This window comes from Macrobrachium nipponense, chromosome 4 (assembly GCF_015104395.2).
Source record: "Macrobrachium nipponense isolate FS-2020 chromosome 4, ASM1510439v2, whole genome shotgun sequence".
Classification (NCBI taxonomy): Eukaryota; Metazoa; Arthropoda; class Malacostraca; order Decapoda; family Palaemonidae; genus Macrobrachium; species Macrobrachium nipponense.
In genome coordinates this window covers 117,994,515-118,012,014 of record NC_061100.1, presented here as the reverse complement: position 1 = coordinate 118,012,014, position 17,500 = coordinate 117,994,515, and the positions used below count along the sequence as shown (strand labels likewise).

Here is a 17,500-nt window from a genome sequence, read left to right as displayed (position 1 = left end):
GGAGAAGGCAGAGGGTGATATTATTTACTTGTGGTTATCTTTAAAGTTTTCATTTTATTTTCTTGGATCAACGGTTCCATTCTTTACAATAATCCATAAATCGACTGTGAGAAAATACTTCTATAAAAAAAATATGAGAAACCGTCAAATCACTGATATCAAGAATAATCTTCCAAGTCGTGCCAAACGTTTGTAAAACGCAAATTATCATAATTATTATACTTTGGTTATTACGTCATTAAACGAGATTCGTACACTCCAAAACCTAAAGATGAGATCAGATTTCCCAAGGCGTTTACCTTGAAACCGACAGGAGAGAGAAGAGGAGAGAAGAAGAGGAGAGAGGAGAGAAGAGAGAGAGAGAGAGAGAGAGAGAGAGAGAGAGAGAGAGAGAACGAACGGTGCTTGGAAACTTACCCTGCATGAATCGGCGGAGGAAATCCAGTGTGGAAGGCATCCGGTTTGACCGTTATCGCCGTTAACGCGACTAAAAGTAACCTGAAAAACAAAAATAAAAAATTAAAGTTATAATAATAATAATAATAATAATAATAATAATAATAATAATAATAATAATAATAATAATAATAATAATAATAATAATAATAATAATGATACCGCACACGCGATTATAGAATGCCTCAAAATATATGAGGCAGAGAGGAAAACACCATTACCTTCCTAAAATATACAATGCACAAATGGAATACAGTACTTACAAGCTCTGGGATAAGATTAGGAGAGGTTAACACCAAGAGAGAGATCTTTCAAGGTGAGTCACTGTCCCCATTGCTCTTCGTAGTAGCCATAATTCCCATGACAATAGTACTGCATTAGATGGAGGCTAGGTACCAACTCAAAAAGAAAGCATCAGAATTGACCATCTGATGTTAATGGACGACATCAAGCTGTATGGTAAGAGCATCAAGGGAATAGATACCCTAATCCAGACTGTAAGGATTGAATCTGAGGACATCAGGACGGAGTTTGGAATAGAAAAATGCGCTTTGGTCAACATACAAAAAGGTAAAGTGACAAGGACTGAAGGGATAAAACTACCCGACGAAAATAACCTCAAACACAAGCATGAGACAGGATATAAATACCTGGGAATAATAGAAGGATAGGATATAAAACAACTAGAAATGAAGGATGCGACCAGGAAAGAATATATACAGAGACTTAAGGCGATGCCCATGTCAAAACTCAATGCCGGAAACATGATGAAAACTATAAATACTTGGGCAGTAACAGTAATCAGATACAGCGCGGGAGTAGTGGGGTGGACAAAGAAAACTAGGAATCACATGATAATACACAAAGCACTACACCCAAGAGCAAAATTTAATACCGACAGACTATACATACCACGAAAGGAAAGACGGAGAGGTCTACTAAGCGTAGAGGCCCCTGCATCACCATTGAGAGCAGAGCCTGAAAACTAGTGAAGACGAGTGGCTTGGGAGTAAGTGGGAAGGACTGATAAAAGTAGACGAAGGCTCAGAAAATGTACAGACAGGAGAATAAAAACAGAACAGAGGAATGGCAGTACATGAGACAGACTAACGAACTGGCCAGCAACTAAATAGAAGGGAGAACTCAAAAGGGAAACAGAAGGAATTCTAACATCGCACAAGATATATCTACAGACCTTATTAAGAACCAAGGTCAATAGATTATATATATCTATAGATCTTCCTAAGAACCAGATATATCCGAATGGCCGGCGCTTGCACAGAACCAATACAGAAAAGCCACGATTCAGTAGCAGAAGCCCTCCACTGGAGCCTGTGCAAGAAACACCAGCTAGCTTGCAGTAATAAGTGGTAGGAACACCAACCTGGAGGAGTGATAGAAGATGATCAGGCAAAGATCATTGGGGACTATGGTATCAGAACATATAGGGTGATACGTGTCAATATGCGAGACTTTACACTGGTTGACAAAATCAAGAAGGTATTTCATATTAATGTTACAGTACCCTGGGACACCAAAGTAGATAAGAAAGAAAGAGAAAAACCTGATAAGTATCAAGACCTAAAAAAAAAAAAAAAAAAAAAAAAAAAAAAACAAAAAAAAAAAAAAAAAAAAAAAAAAAAAAAAAAAAAAAAGAGATATGGGTTATGTCAGTGGAGGTTGTACTCTTAATCGTAGGAACACTAGGTACGATCCCCAGATTCCTGAAAAGGAATCTGGAGAAACTAGATGCCGAAGTAGCTCCAGAACTCATGCAGCAGAGCTCGCTATTTGAAACGGTGCACACACTGAAAAAAGTGAAGGACTTCTAAGAAGGCAGGATGCAACCCGGAACCCCACACTATAAATACCAGCGAGTCGAATAAATAATACATCTGCACAGAGCTATCTACGCGAGTACGTCGAACACCCACCTTAGTACTTTCAGTAAATGATTGTACTTCAGCATTTGCTAGTCAAAGATTTATAGAAGCCTTGAAGATTTTCCTTTATCGAGATTTTTCTTGGGCACGATTATTTTTATAATTGGCTGTTATGAAAGCTTTGTCGGGATATCAAGATTTAGGAAATATGAATAAAAATTAATGAAAAGTACATCTCACCTACCAATTATTTAACATATATAAGAAGATTGTTACCCAAAAAATTTAAGCAAAAACTAAACAAGTTAATCATTCCAAAAGAAAATAAATTATTAATATAATAATAATAATAATAAAAAATAGTTGCTCACTGTCAGTAAGAAAGCATTGTACAAAATATTACCCAGTGTCAGGTCAAGGATCATAATCTTGCAAAACTCCAAACACGAAGTAAACTTGTTGCCACCATTTTTAAAACCCTACAATACAAAAGACTAATTCACCTGTTAGAAAAAAGCTGGAGAGAAACATATAAAACTAATTTTTTTAAGCTGGTAATTTTGAATATATCCAAGAAAGCCGTTATTTAATGCATAAGTTGAAAAACAAGAAAACAGTTTTATAACGTCGGAAAAAATGTTATAAACCCAAATGAGAGATTATCATCCTTGAAGAAAAGTAAAAAATTCGCCCAAGTTTCTTCGGCGCGATCGAGTTATGTTGTATGAAACGCTCAGGCGCGGCCCATGAAACTTTCAGCTGCGTCCCGGTGGTGGCCTATATTGTTGGCACCTATAGCTGTGCCAGACGACGATTATGGCTAACTTTAATCTTAAATATAATAAAAGTTACTGAGGGTAAAGGGCTGCAATTTAATGTTTGGTGATTTGAGGGTTAATGATCAATACACTAATTTGCAGCCCTCTAGCCTCAGTAGATTTTAAGATCTGAGGACGAACAGACAAAGCTGGCACAATAGTTTTCTTTCACAGCACACTGAAAATTCGCCAAAGTGTCCTCGGCGCAATCAAGTCTTCTGTACAGCATATAATGTTGTATGAAAGTCTCAGCCGCAGTCTATGAAACTTTCAGCCACCCCCCAGTGGTGGCCTGTGTTATTGGCACCTGTAGCTCTGCCAGGCGCACAATCATGGAAAAAATAATGAGGCTAGAGGGCTGCAATTTGGTATATTTGATAATTGGAGGGTGGTTGATCAATATACCAAATTTGCAGCCCTCTAGCCTTAGTAGCTTTTAAGATCTGAGGGTAGACAGTAAAAGAGCAGACGGACGGACAAATAGCCATCTAAAGAGTTTTTTTTTCTTTTTTTTTTTTTAGAAAACCAAAAAGCCAGCACACGTATTGCGCTAGTCACATAGACTTGAATACTCTGTCTCTCTCATCTTTGCGAGTTTTACATATAACAGTTTCATATTGCAACAAACATCCAAGAAAAATTTCATCTCATTCAATAAGTATCCCATCGGGCGCATGATTACTGCCTGGGACTGAAATTGCACAAACAAATGACTGCACTCATCATTTTCCCGTTCGTTTTGCTTTGAGCGTTGGCATTGCAAGCAACTTCGCTCTGTGACGTATCACGCTCATCCTTCACCCGAGAGGCAATCATCGTATCAAGTCGCAGGTGATTCAATGATGTAGTTGACACAACTACGAAACAGATTTGGATCGGAGGACGCCGGAACAGTTACGGGAAAAAGTGAAAGTAGAACACTGTGTTCATTCGAATAGATTCCGCCCAATTTGGATGGTGGCGATATTGCAAAATTATAAACGTATATGCTTTTGTGGAGCAAGTCACAGAATTACGTACACAGAAGACGGTTGGTTCCAGAGTGGCTGCCATTTACAAGTGGGAGCTACGAGTTTGGGGCTGTGCGAGTACAATAAAGAATAAGATGATTCATTGCACACACACACACACATATATATATATATATATATATAATATTATATATATATATATATATATATATATATATATGTGTGTGTTGTGTGTGTGTGTGTGTGTGTGTGTGTATATTATATATATATATATATATATATTATATATATATGATATATCATATATTATATATATAGATATAGATATATAGGCATGTGCAAAAAAAGAATTTATGGATGGACAACAGTAGAGACAAACATGTCCATATAATACAACGATACAAGAAAGAAAAATTGCTAGATAAAAAAATTTATATTAACGACAAAGGAAAAAAAAAGTAAAAAAGTAGATATCCCCAAGACGTTCGTCAAAGTTGAGTTTAATTGGCATTAAACCTTCCCAGACCAATCTGTAGCAATAGACGACCTGCTGTCAGAGAGGCTTGTTTGCTTTTGTGTAAAAGTGTCTGAAAGTTTAAATTCACATTAAAAATGAGCGATATCAACCAAGAAATGACCAGCTCCAGAGATCTGAGATCTGTGGTTCATTTCCGAGAACAACGGGAAACGGATGAGAAAATTCCGAAAAGGGAATTTGGCAGGACTACAGACAACCATGATTCAAATGACAGATGCACTACAGTGCCAGCACCAAGACCTTGTTGCTGGCCAGGATCACGTCAGGATTGGTGCTATGTAACATCCTAGGGTCGAAAGGTATCACCGGTCAATCCTGATTGATGTAGCAAGAGTTCAGGAATCCCATAAGGATTTCATTAAAAAAATCGTTCACAGCGGCTGACGAACATGGGTCCTTCATCATATCGTATTTCATCTAATGAATGAGAAGAGAGAGGAGATGAGAGAGAGCCAGAGAGGAGAGAGCGAGAGAGAGAGAGGGAGAAGAGAGAGAAGAGAGAGAGAGAGAGAGAGAGAGAGAGAGAGAGAGAGAGAGAGTACTAGCTTATCTACTACGCAGACGACATTATTTAATATTTCTCTCTCCACTTTTCCTTGGGCTTAAAAAAGCAGTATAGCCGCAAAGAAATAGTGTCAGACAAGATTGTAAAATCGAAAAAAAGGGGAGAAAAACTGCACCATTTTAAAAAATCATTTCATAAACTATCACAACAGGCAGGTGGCCGGGAAGAAAAAACGAAATTGGAAAGTATATCAACTATTAAAAAGCGTAAAGAAGTAAAGAAATAGATATAAAAAAGTGACATTGCTGAAACCCGTATTTGGCAACACGCTGAATAGCATTCTCTCTCTCTCTCTCTCTCTCTCTCTCTCTCTCTCTCTCTCTCTCTCTCTCTCTCGTCGCGCAAAACGTTTTTGAATTCCTCGATATATAATTATTCGTACTGTTCTCCTGATTAGGAAGCATATGACGGATTCACGGACAAGAATAGTAGTTTTTGTGGACGAAAGTGGAAAACCAGGCAAGAAAAGACTGCATTGTCGTCAGTGAAGGGATATAATATCAAAACAAATTTCATTGTCTATCTTATACAGCCCTAATAATCGTAAAGTGGAATATTATCTATCTTCTTAAAGAAGTACTATATAAAATACCATATGGTATTAATATTATAATTAACAATACTGAAAAATGTACATCCTAGAACCGATATGGGTATCAAGCGAAACAACTATATATGAATGAAAAGCAAAATAATGGACACATAATCAGCAATAAATACATAACAGAATCAATACAATAACAAAATGAAATAAACCATCATAAAAAAGGTTCAGATCGCAAAAAGTTACACACACAAAAAAGATTTTTTTTTTTTTTCATGAATGAAAGTCGCCTTAAAAAGACAAAAAAAAATTGCTTTCATCTTCACAAAATACAGCGTATAAGAAGTTGTGACAAAAAAAAAATCGTTTCATGTATACCCATTCCCCTCCAAAAGCCACAACGATTTCCGTCGTTGATTATCTTCACAGCAACGATCCTCCCTTAACCTTTCAATGCATATTAGCGATGTGTACCATCTGGTGATTCGCAACTTTCATTCTTGAATATCTTTAATGACACTGAATTTTGCATTGCAGCATCAAATGGTCAAAGTAAATTCTTTCAAGAGAAAAGCAAGGTCTGTAGGATTCCTAAAACGTTTCTCCAAGGTACAATTAACTGTCTTGAGAAATTCCTTAACGCAATTACCTTGACAGTTGTTAACAAGGAAATTTCGTATGCCTCAAGGGCCCAAGCAGAGTATACATTTACTGAAAGATTGCTATACGGTGATTGAAACTGAATGTACGACCCGTATTACAGTTGTACGTAGAAGCAAAACCTGAGAACTCAAGGGGCAAAATGCCTGTAAGCAAATTTCGTATCTGGGGAGTCCTGACATCATAATCATATCAAAGCTGCATCATGGAAACCAAATGACCTTTTAGCTGAATTTTCATTACCACAGCTGCAACATAAAAGTAAGATTTGGTTTGAGTATGGGAAGTTGATGGGAAGGTGTCAGAATAGGTTAGGGAAAGGAAGGTCATGCTTGCTTCTTATTTATATACAAAGGAACTTTTGACGATCAACAGCAAAACTAAGAGCTTCCTTTAAGTTCATCTGAACAAAGCTACCATACAGTTTGGGTATAAAGTACAGAAGTGTATAGACATACATACTTATATTTACAAGTATGTATATATAACATGTGCTCCTGCCTTGCATTTAATCATGAGATTTATCATAATGAGTACATAAATGCTAAGAAACCCAGTATGGAACAAAACATCTCCAACTTGAATATATTAAAAACAGAACAAAACAAAGGAACAAAGAATAAATTAAGTAAAAATTTTAAAAATATCGAAAAAGAAATTCATAATAACACACTTGTATAAGGCGATATAAATTATGCTCACTGTGATAAAACACAGGTCATCCTTGAAAACTGTCAAGTCACTCAACTGAATATGCAGGTCCACCGAATTATAACCTCCCCTTAAATAAATCACAGGAAATTAGGAGATTATTATCTAAAATCAATATCATTTACTATGGTGACAGACCAACACTTATTCGCGTCTGTAGCGTTTGTTATATACCGCATTATGCAATCCTGAAAATCAGTTTCAAGAGAAGCAGGCAAAACTAGTGACATTAAACTCGCTCTTCTATCATTAATCAAGACATGTAAGTTCAGCGGTCAGGTGAAGCTGTGCTCTTTCTTCATGTAATCGTAGTATGACCAACAATATCTCTTGACTACCTATGTCGCAAGACTAAACCTTTACAAGGTTCCATGATTCAAAGTCATACGGAGAACTTGGGCTATTAAAACTCAGCACCTGACCAAACATATTCATGGTCCCATGGCGGCACCAAATGAAACCTCCAGCGATAGCATACTATGTGTTCTGTTGCGTTTGGATACAACTCTGAACGGGCTTCATATCATGTTTTAGTTCATTTCAGTTTGGATTGAGAAATGGTGGAATCTGATCTAACTGAACCTTGAAATGACTCGCCTACATTCACAAGCAATGAAGCGAGGAGCTGACAGTAAGGGAGGTCTGGTCGAGTTCGTAATTTGCGCAAACACCATGAACAGTAGACCCTGAAGTAGGTCATAGAAGTTAGAATACATTTTCCAACCGAAATTCGTCGACTCCAAGTGTAGGAGAAATCACTCAGTACTTGATCCTCCTTCGTACACAGACACCAATATTAAACATTGTGATGATGATGATGAACTGCAATAAAATGATACTTTAATTTCTGGAAAAGTTTCAGAATATTCCGAAAAACACAATGTCTAGCCAAAGGATACAAAGTTTAAAAGCTTCTAATCAAAATACATTACCTCATTTTTAATTATAAATGTACTCATCTAAGTATTTTTCTGACTAAGTAAATGAAAGTATATGGAAAAGGTATTACGCTTGATTTATGTAAACCTAATCATCAGCTGCCAACAAAACTAGAGAAAAGAATTTCAAAGCAGTTGCTCATAATCGAAAACCATCTCGGGGGAAGACTAGCTAGTCATTCGGAAACACTGATTACTAGGATCGAGCCCTATTGAATGGCATAACCTGTCTTCTTTCCCGTTTCAAATGAGAAAATTAAAAGGTGGAGCCAACGCATACAAGGGTTATAACCTCGCTTTCTTCCTGACGCCTCCTTTTTGCTGAAAATATACCACTAATTCAGTTCTGAGCCGGTTATACTCGCAGTAACCGCAGTTTGTTTTGCTTTACTCTCATTTGTATATGTATAATATATATATATATATATATATATATATATATATATATATATATATATATATATATATATATATATATATATATATATATATGTATATATGAGAGGGTACTCCTGCTAAGAATGCTAGGTTACTAGAGAAAATTCCGATTTTAATTTTTAAAAATATACAAATATATATATATATATATATATATATATATATATATATATTATATATATATATATATATAAAACTTAAAACGACAGGTAAAGAAATAACATGATCGGTGTGGGTCGTGACCACTTTCGACTTAATTTCTAAACGATTCCCAACGGTGTAAAAATAAAATCCAAATCGGTCAAGACCTACATACAATATATTATTTCCTCAGCTTTGGTTTTAAGCGTCATATAAATCACGTGTCGTTGTGATCTTAAGCACATATATATTATACACGCGCTCACGCGCACACACACACATAGATAATATTAACTTTGCGCGTAAACGACTCTCTCTCTCTCTCTCTCTCTCTCTCTCTCTCTCTCTCTCTCTCTCTCTCTCTCTAATTTAGTGATCTCCTCAATCTAATCTTACATATATAAATCTACTTTAGGAGAACCCGATAAATTGTATATTGCACACAAAGATAACTAACAAGGAAATAAGTTCACTTGATGCATAATTAGCAAGAAGGGGAAAATGTAGATAGGTGTTAAACAATCATATGAAGCCCATCCTTCATCCTTCAGGTGACAGCACAAGGAACAATATAAAGGGATCCATCTTGGTCAAGGACTCCCGCGGATGGCTACAAAAGAAAATGAAAATATCGAATTGGTCCCGATATTTACAGGCGCTTTCCCGCAAAGAAACGTCTTTGTCTCCTTGAATAGCCCTCCTGCCTCGTCGACCCCCTTCGTCCCAAGGCAGATCTAATGATACGCAGTCGAATTATCCCGTCTATCACCGGAGACAATCTACCTGAAACGTCTCTGCCACATCCTTTGACCTTGACCTCGGCTTTCCCTTTTCTACCCTGATTAAATGATAACGAGGATGAGAACAACAGAGGTTTATAGTATACAGGTGGGGGCGAGTGAGTGATATACTACAGCCCTTTTTAAAAATTTAAATCTACACTCATTTTTCATTCAAATTTTATTCAAAACTGGGGAGATCTTTCGAGAGCCTGTTAACATCATGAATAATGACAGCTCAGTAGGCAGCCGACAGTTCTCTGCCGAGAGTTCAACAAATTTTGACTGAAAATTATGAAGTATTTCATTCTGTATTGAGAATAGTCTGTTATTATTGTTCTTATTACTATTGTATATGAAGTGCCCTACCTTCATCATGAGAAATGCAACATAAGGTTGGATAACCGGATTCATCTCACTATAAAGACTCCGGAAAGCGAAGCGATGAAAGGCAATGTTGCCATTAACTTCCATCTCGAAAACATCAGGGCATTTTCCAACTCTGGTGCTTAGATGTTGAATATCCGCTTACCGGTTCTTCGTCACTGACACCCATTTAGTCTTGCAAAAGTGGTAGAGAAATCAACGAATATGGAAGAAGAAGAAGAAGAAGAAGAGGACAAAGAAGAAGAAGAAAAAGAAGAAGAAGAAAACAAATTCTACCTGAAATCATGATCAGCATATACCATTGTAGTTTTAATGAAAAAAGCAAGACATAATCTACTGTATAATTCCATACCATAAAGCTTTGCGCTCAGCTTTTTAATTTAACCAAATAAAATCAAGTATTTAGCTGAAATGTCATAAATTTTCGACCTAAAATACACATAATTTCGGTTATTTTGACAATACATTTGCTGCAGGAAGCCATCACGACTTTTGCGCAAAGCATGCAACACTCACGTGCAGTGCACGACATTTGTACGACCAGGTTAATCTCCACGTTAACTTTTGAACATTTCAGTAATGAAACGACGATGAAAAAGGGATGGCAACTGTTATAAAGATGTGTAAATGTTTAAGACTCAAAACACCCTAAGACCTCTTCAAAACTTGGAATAAGATAACAACGGCGCGATTCGGCGTCAAAATCGCAAAAGTAAACACTGGGCTTCAGAAGAGCAATAAAAGAATGCGTATCGTCCGCTGGCCTAGGGAACTCACCAAAAAATCAATCTGAAATTTGCGCTTTGATCGCAAGTGTGGTTTATACTTATTTATTTATGCGAGTACTTGATAAGAAACTTTGAAAAAGGAATACGATACAATTTAGCTAATAAAAAAATAAATTAAAAAACTCCAAGAGTCTCCCCAGGTGACAGGAGGCCTCCTGACACCATAGTGTTCAGAAAAAACACTTGACCCACCTCACTAGGCTTTCTCGAAGCATTCCCGAAGCACTAACGAATCACACACATCACCCACAGTAACATAGGTCACACCACTATAAATACGTATATTTAGTCGCTGCTAGAATACCAGTTCTTTTTTTTTCACTCAAGTATAACAACACTAGAGACCGCCCACCTCCTCGATTTCCAGGGAGGTAATGACAGGCGAGCGAGATGAGTGAGTGAACAGAGAAAGAATGTCTGACTCACTCGCGAGCGGGAAAAGGTCTTCCAGGTAGCCTAAAAGTAAACATACATATATATATAGTAAGGTCTCTGGCCACGCATGCGCAAAGCAAACTGTCGGCATCTTGAATCTACCCCCATAGGAGTAAATAAATATGTAGTCGTGTTGCTTCCATAAAACTTCGCCAGCATTCTATTCTTAGAAAAGGGTCATCGCGACCACCTCTGGCGGAGTGAAAGGAGAGATCACTGAGAATTACCACTTGAAAGTAAAGAGAATTTCTCGGGCATCGAGAAAGGAAAGCTTCACACGGAACACTTTCCTTACCTCACTATCACATTTTCACACAAAAATTTCGAAGCATGGACGTCAAGGACTTAGGGGGAAGAGAAAATTTTCATTCGTTTCATATTTTCCTAAGAAAACGTCTGCATTCAGTTTTATCTGTTATGGTAGTTACCATTTTCTCTTATTCTTTTAAGCGAAGAGATTCCTTATTCTTATTGCAACGATTGCTAAAAGATTTCCAAAACTATAAAAAACGAAGCAAAACAGCTTTATGAAACAGTATTGTTCGCGAAATAAAATCAAATTTTACATTTTTTCCGGCAATACGCGATAGCATTTCTTGAACATTTTGCATTAGAAAATGGAGAGAAAATTTCATATAGCCAGGAAAACTAAACTACCAAGTAATCGCTTTCTCATTATTTAAACACATCATACAGAGAGAAAGAAGGTACTCAGTGTTAAACATACTAAACGGAAGTAATGAAAGAGATGATTAGCGAGAGTAAATAACATACGCAACAACGCGTTTGCTACAAGAAAAAATGAAAAAAAAAAAAAAAAAAAAAAAAAAATGGACGCAGTCAACGCAAAGACAGGTCTCCATACGTGCATGCTCTGGCGTCACTCACTCATGCGTGATAAGCTCTCAATTAGAAAACCTTCCAGGACTGTGGTCGCGCCCCAGTGAATAACTAACTGGAAAGGATGGCAGACCACAGCGAGAAACACTTCAAGTTTTCAAAACAGGGATCAAATGAATTGAAGGAAAGAATGTTAGGAAGTCAATACCAAAATTAAAGATCCTTTCAAGATATATCGTCTCACTCTTTGCTGCTCTCCTGTATATGCCTTTCCCCCTTACCTATAAGCCTGTAAATTAGAACAATGCATACATCATATAGTAAATATACACACACATATATATATATAATATATATATATATATATAAATATATATATATATATATAGTGTGTGTGTGTGTGTGTTTTCTTTCAATTACATCTTTCGTCTCCCTCTTTTCATCATATGCCCTTTCCCTATTTGAAGAGGATGGCACTGGAAGGATAAAGCCTTCTGGTTATTAAGCCGTTCATTATAAATGAAGCACAAAAGACAATAAAATAACTCTTTTATGGCAAATTGTTCGAAGCAACTGAAGAAGCCGTCTGTCTATTCAAGACGTTGAGCCCAATAACTGATTCGTCATTCGTCCTTAAGCGAAACTAAAACGAGAGCCTGGAAATTCCATTACCAGTCCTTCCTTTGTATGACGAGGTGAAAGGAGCTTTCTTTCTTTCTTCCTCAGGTAAGGAATTATCGTTATTAATAATACAAAATTGTTTTATATGCAAACATAAAAGTTGGGGGTTACACTATTTCAGGATTGTGTCTAAGTAAAGCAACTATTTATATAACATACATCCACCAACAACGCTCTACAGAGCAGAGAGAGAGAGAGAGAGAGAGAGAGAGAGAGAGAGAGAGAGAGAGAGAGAGAGAGAGAGGAAATATTTGACTTCATTCAGAGCTAGGAATTTATAAAGTCATTTGCAAAGTCATTTCCACTGAACTTTTTTTCTATTTGAAAGCTTTGAAGCTATGAGAAGAAATCCATGCCTCTGTGTTTGACCATTTAATGTACATCTGAAATTTAAAGGTACATTGAAACAGCTTTCCCCCCAAAAATTTCGTCTTAGTCATCATGAACATTTAAGTTTGAATTTGGGAGTAAATTATATAATATTTAGATTTTTCAGGTTTAGGAAAGTGTGGTACAAGAAAATTTTTACAATAATCTACTCACTTTCTCTTTTTACCTAAAAACTCGTTCAAGAATTCCTGTCCGCGATTATATTGTAATTTTCAATAATATACAGCGGTACTTCATTTCATTCCACTGTTCCTTCAATAAGAGAATCCTAAAACTTGACCACAAATTCCGCCGGCAGCCAATATTGAAAGATGAAAAAAGGGAAAAAAGGGAATTAAATATGTAACCGGATACGAGTGACTTTAGCGGGTGATTCGTAAGTTGGAAAAAAAAAACACACACACACAGTTAGCTGAATCTCGATCATAAAAGAAAACTGACAAAAAAATAGATCTTCATAAAAAGAACAAGTGTGGAGTCAAAGAAAAAGCGAATAACATAAACCTTTCAGTTTGACTTTCACTGATACGAATACTCATTTCTTTATGCTCCATTCGTAAAAGCTTTGGTCGAATAATGGTCTCAGCATGAAGAAGACTTTCCGTAAGAAAAGATATTGTTATTCGTAGCATAAAATCATCTCTTCTCGCCTCGCAATGCTCACTTTATAATAAGTTAAATAGAGTTCATCTTAATATCCCATTGATAAATACCCAAATTTTTATGGAATTCCTGATTTTTACGACAAATGTAGCCAGTAAACATTTCCCCCCTCTGAGGTTAATAACATTTTCAAATGCTTAAACGCTTATTTCCACCTCCAAAAGTATGAGTTGTTTGATTGTGTTGAATTAATCATTCAAAGACTGATCTGCTAAATTACGATAGTAAACAAATGTATTGCTATAAATACAAACATATACACTTCCCTGCACCCAGCACTGGTTTTTATAGAAAACCCTGACAACGTCGTTCAGTCAGCTCATTGTGTATGCTGTATATGTAAGAGAAATTTTCACGAACATGGCCTGTGCAGTAATAGATTATGGAGTTAATTCTAACACTCTTGTCTTTTCTTCTGCATAGTTGAATACCACAGTTTTCTAAGCCTTTTATTCATACTGTGGCCTGATTGCTGAATGATCTTCCTAATCCTGTGGCTGAACCATCGCAACTTCATAAGTTTAAACTTGGTACAAATGTTATTCAGTTGAGTAGGCTGCCACGAGTGCCACGTCATAGTTTTTTCTCAGTTATTTCTGTTATCCGTTTACTTTTGACTCATCTCATTTTTGTGTGATTTATTTGTCTTTCTTTTCTCATTCTTTTCTATTTTTTTAAATTTTTATTTTCATTTCACTTTCCTTTTCAGTACCGGAATGCTTTCCCTATTGAGCCATTGGGCTTGAGGCATTCTGCTTTCCTAAAAAGGACTGCAGCTTCGTTAATAATAACTAACGCCTATGGCATATACAATATAGATATAATATTCTCTATATTTATATAATATATATATATAGATATATATATATATATATATATTGATATATATATATATCTGTGTGTGTGCGCGTGCGTGCGCGTGGGTGGGTGTGTTTATGTGCTCGTGCGTGCGTGCGTGCGTGCGTGCGTGATTATTTGTGTTACATGTATTGATATACATATTAAATTTAAATCTATAAAGAAATTAATTTCGTGTTGGAAGTTGTTTTAAAAATCCAACGTTGCCAAAACAGAAATCCATCTCATGTTTCATCTTGTACAGGACAGAAAGCCCTTTTAAATAGTCGCAAAAACACTGTTGAGCAATGAAAGTTTGATGAGTAGCGATATTACAAACGAAAAAGATACGAAAAATGCAAGAGAAGAAGAACATCAGAACATTAAGAAGCATAAAAGAATACGAGAAAGCCGCTCCTTTCTTTTTGAAGGTAGTCTCGGCTACTTCGCTCGGATTCTCAAAGCCCGTGGCTCTTCGGCAACTTGTGCTGTCTCATGCTCGTTTCACTCTCAAGATTTTTAAATACAATTTCTCTCGCACAACTTCTCTTTTTATTGTGGGGAATGATTCCGCTTTAGAACTGTCTGCGTGCCATTTTTCGCGTGACTTTTAAACAGCACCCAGTTTAGATGCAGAAAAAAATGAATAAAATAGCAATAAATAAATATTAATGCGGTATATTTTCGTTATAGAGGCTAAATGTCTGAATAGCTAATAAGTAAGGCTCATCAGAACAAACATATCAGGCATTAACAAAACTCTCACAAAGGTTAATAGTCCAATGGATTACCTGAAGTCATCTCCTGATTCCGCCCCGTTCCTCATGTAACACAATAAGTAACGAAGCCTACTTATGATGATGACAATCGTTTGCAGGAAATGGGGATCACTTGCATACGAAGGCTGACACTAATAGCAATACAACTAACCTTTACAGGAGGCAAATCATCTCTTCATGTAAATATAATGCGAGTGATCATATTCTTTTTTTTTTTTATCTGATTGGCCTCTGGTAATACTTTCTAGTCATGATCTGAAGCTCAGACGATGAAGAATTCTAAATTCCGACTCAAACGGGAAGATCTTTAAAACGAAGAACCTCACGAAATAATAACTTGCTTTAGTGCAATCAAAACCTTTAATAGCCTGTGCACGCTGAAACAAAAACTCGAATGGTTTACAGTAATAACATCAATATTATCGTTATCATTACTATTATTATTAGTACAACTCTGAACTTGTGATCAGCAAGCAGAGAGTATTACCAGTAAGAAATGAGTGAGGAAGGTAATCAATACAAATATAAAGGCGGTAAACCCATTTGCACTTTTTCATGACCATTTGTATCTTCTGAGCTTTATTACGAAGCAAATGGTTTCGTGGGTAAAAATATATCGTAATGCAGCTTCACGAACATAAGAACCAACATTATTGCAATATTTGTCAAACTGGCTAGGCAACCGATATACGAGTCGTCCTACATGAAAACAGCCATAGGTACTCGAGGTAGTTTTGACGTAATTCAACACTCAATTACGAATACAGCTGATGCTGGAAAAGATTTCCACGAGAAACAAATGAAATTACAAACAGCAGATGGAAAGAAACCTTATTTGAAGTCTGCATCAGTGAAGATAATAAGGTAATCTAAATCTGAAGTCGACAATGATTATAATTATACGCCAATTATATCTGACATTTTCCAAACTCCCTGCCTGAAACCATTCCATTTCAGACATTTCATCTATTTCCAGTTATTAACAGAAAGAGGGCGATGGCACGATCAAACTCTCATTAGCTGAATATTTTGTGGTGGAAAGGAGGAAGAAAAGCAACAGTATCTAATTACAGTAAAATCTTAAACGATTACACGCCAGAGTGCCACCACTCGAGAGTATGGGAACAGCACTTCAGTGAAACACGAATTATAATGGTAGGTGGACGTGCCGGCGCGTACTTACGTACGAACATCATGTTTCTCTTGCGCTGGGTCCAGATTGGGTCATGTTTCAATACTACCTGCAGCTAGCTGCCCCTGATCCTGATCTGACGGGTTTGGGTCGCTTGCATGTGTGAGTGATGTTTCTCGGGGCGAACTGACTTGGATCAGGGAATTTGTATTGTTTCGCTCAGATTCCCAAGGCTTCAAGACTGGGTGATGTTACGTAAAAGACAGAGAGAGAGAGAGAGAGAGAGAGAGAGTCTTTAAGGCTCTCCCCCGTAAGATACAGATACTGATAAGATCCAACTATATTTTATTTAGGATCCCAACTCACTTATTTTTCCCCAGAGAGGAATTTCTTATAAAATCATTCCGATAAACAGAAAGCAAAGTAATATATATATATATATATATATATATATATATATATATATATATATATATATATATATATATATATATAAAGCCCACACACCTAAAACGACAGAAGTTAAAATTTCTTTGAACTGGGATCTTCAGGCTTTGTAGTGACAAGCGTATCCAAAAATGAGCAAAGAATTCAAGAAGTTCAGAGTTCATTGTGACTATTACAATTGCGCATCTACACACACACACACACACACACACATATATATATATATATATATATATATATATATATATATATATATATATATATATATATTATTTACATAAACATATATATATATATATATATATATATATATATATATATATATATATATATATAAAGCCCACACCCCTAAAACGACAGAAGTTAAAATTTCTTTGAACTGGGATCTTCAGGCTTTGTAGTGACAAGCGTATCCAAAAATGAGCAAAGAATTCAGAAGTTCAGAGTTCATTGTGACTATTACAATTGCGCATCTACACACACACACACACACACACACACACACACACACATATTTATAGATATATATTATTTACATAAACATATATATATATATATATATATATATATATATATATATATATATATATATATATACCCAGCACACCTAAAACGATAGAAGTTAAAATTTCTTTGAACTAGGATCTTCAGGCTTTGTAGTGACAAGCGTATCAAAAAT

General features: G+C 36.1%; 1 protein-coding gene across 1 annotated transcript in view; it reads right to left on the bottom strand.

Moving 5' to 3' along the window:
* Positions 1–17,500, bottom strand: part of LOC135211093 (peroxidase-like) — a 155,771-nt gene that overhangs the window by 31,292 nt on the left and 106,979 nt on the right. The window contains exon 2 of the mRNA XM_064244172.1: positions 418–498. Within this exon, the coding sequence (XP_064100242.1) occupies positions 418–498 (81 nt within the window). The remainder of the gene's footprint in view (positions 1–417; positions 499–17,500) is intronic.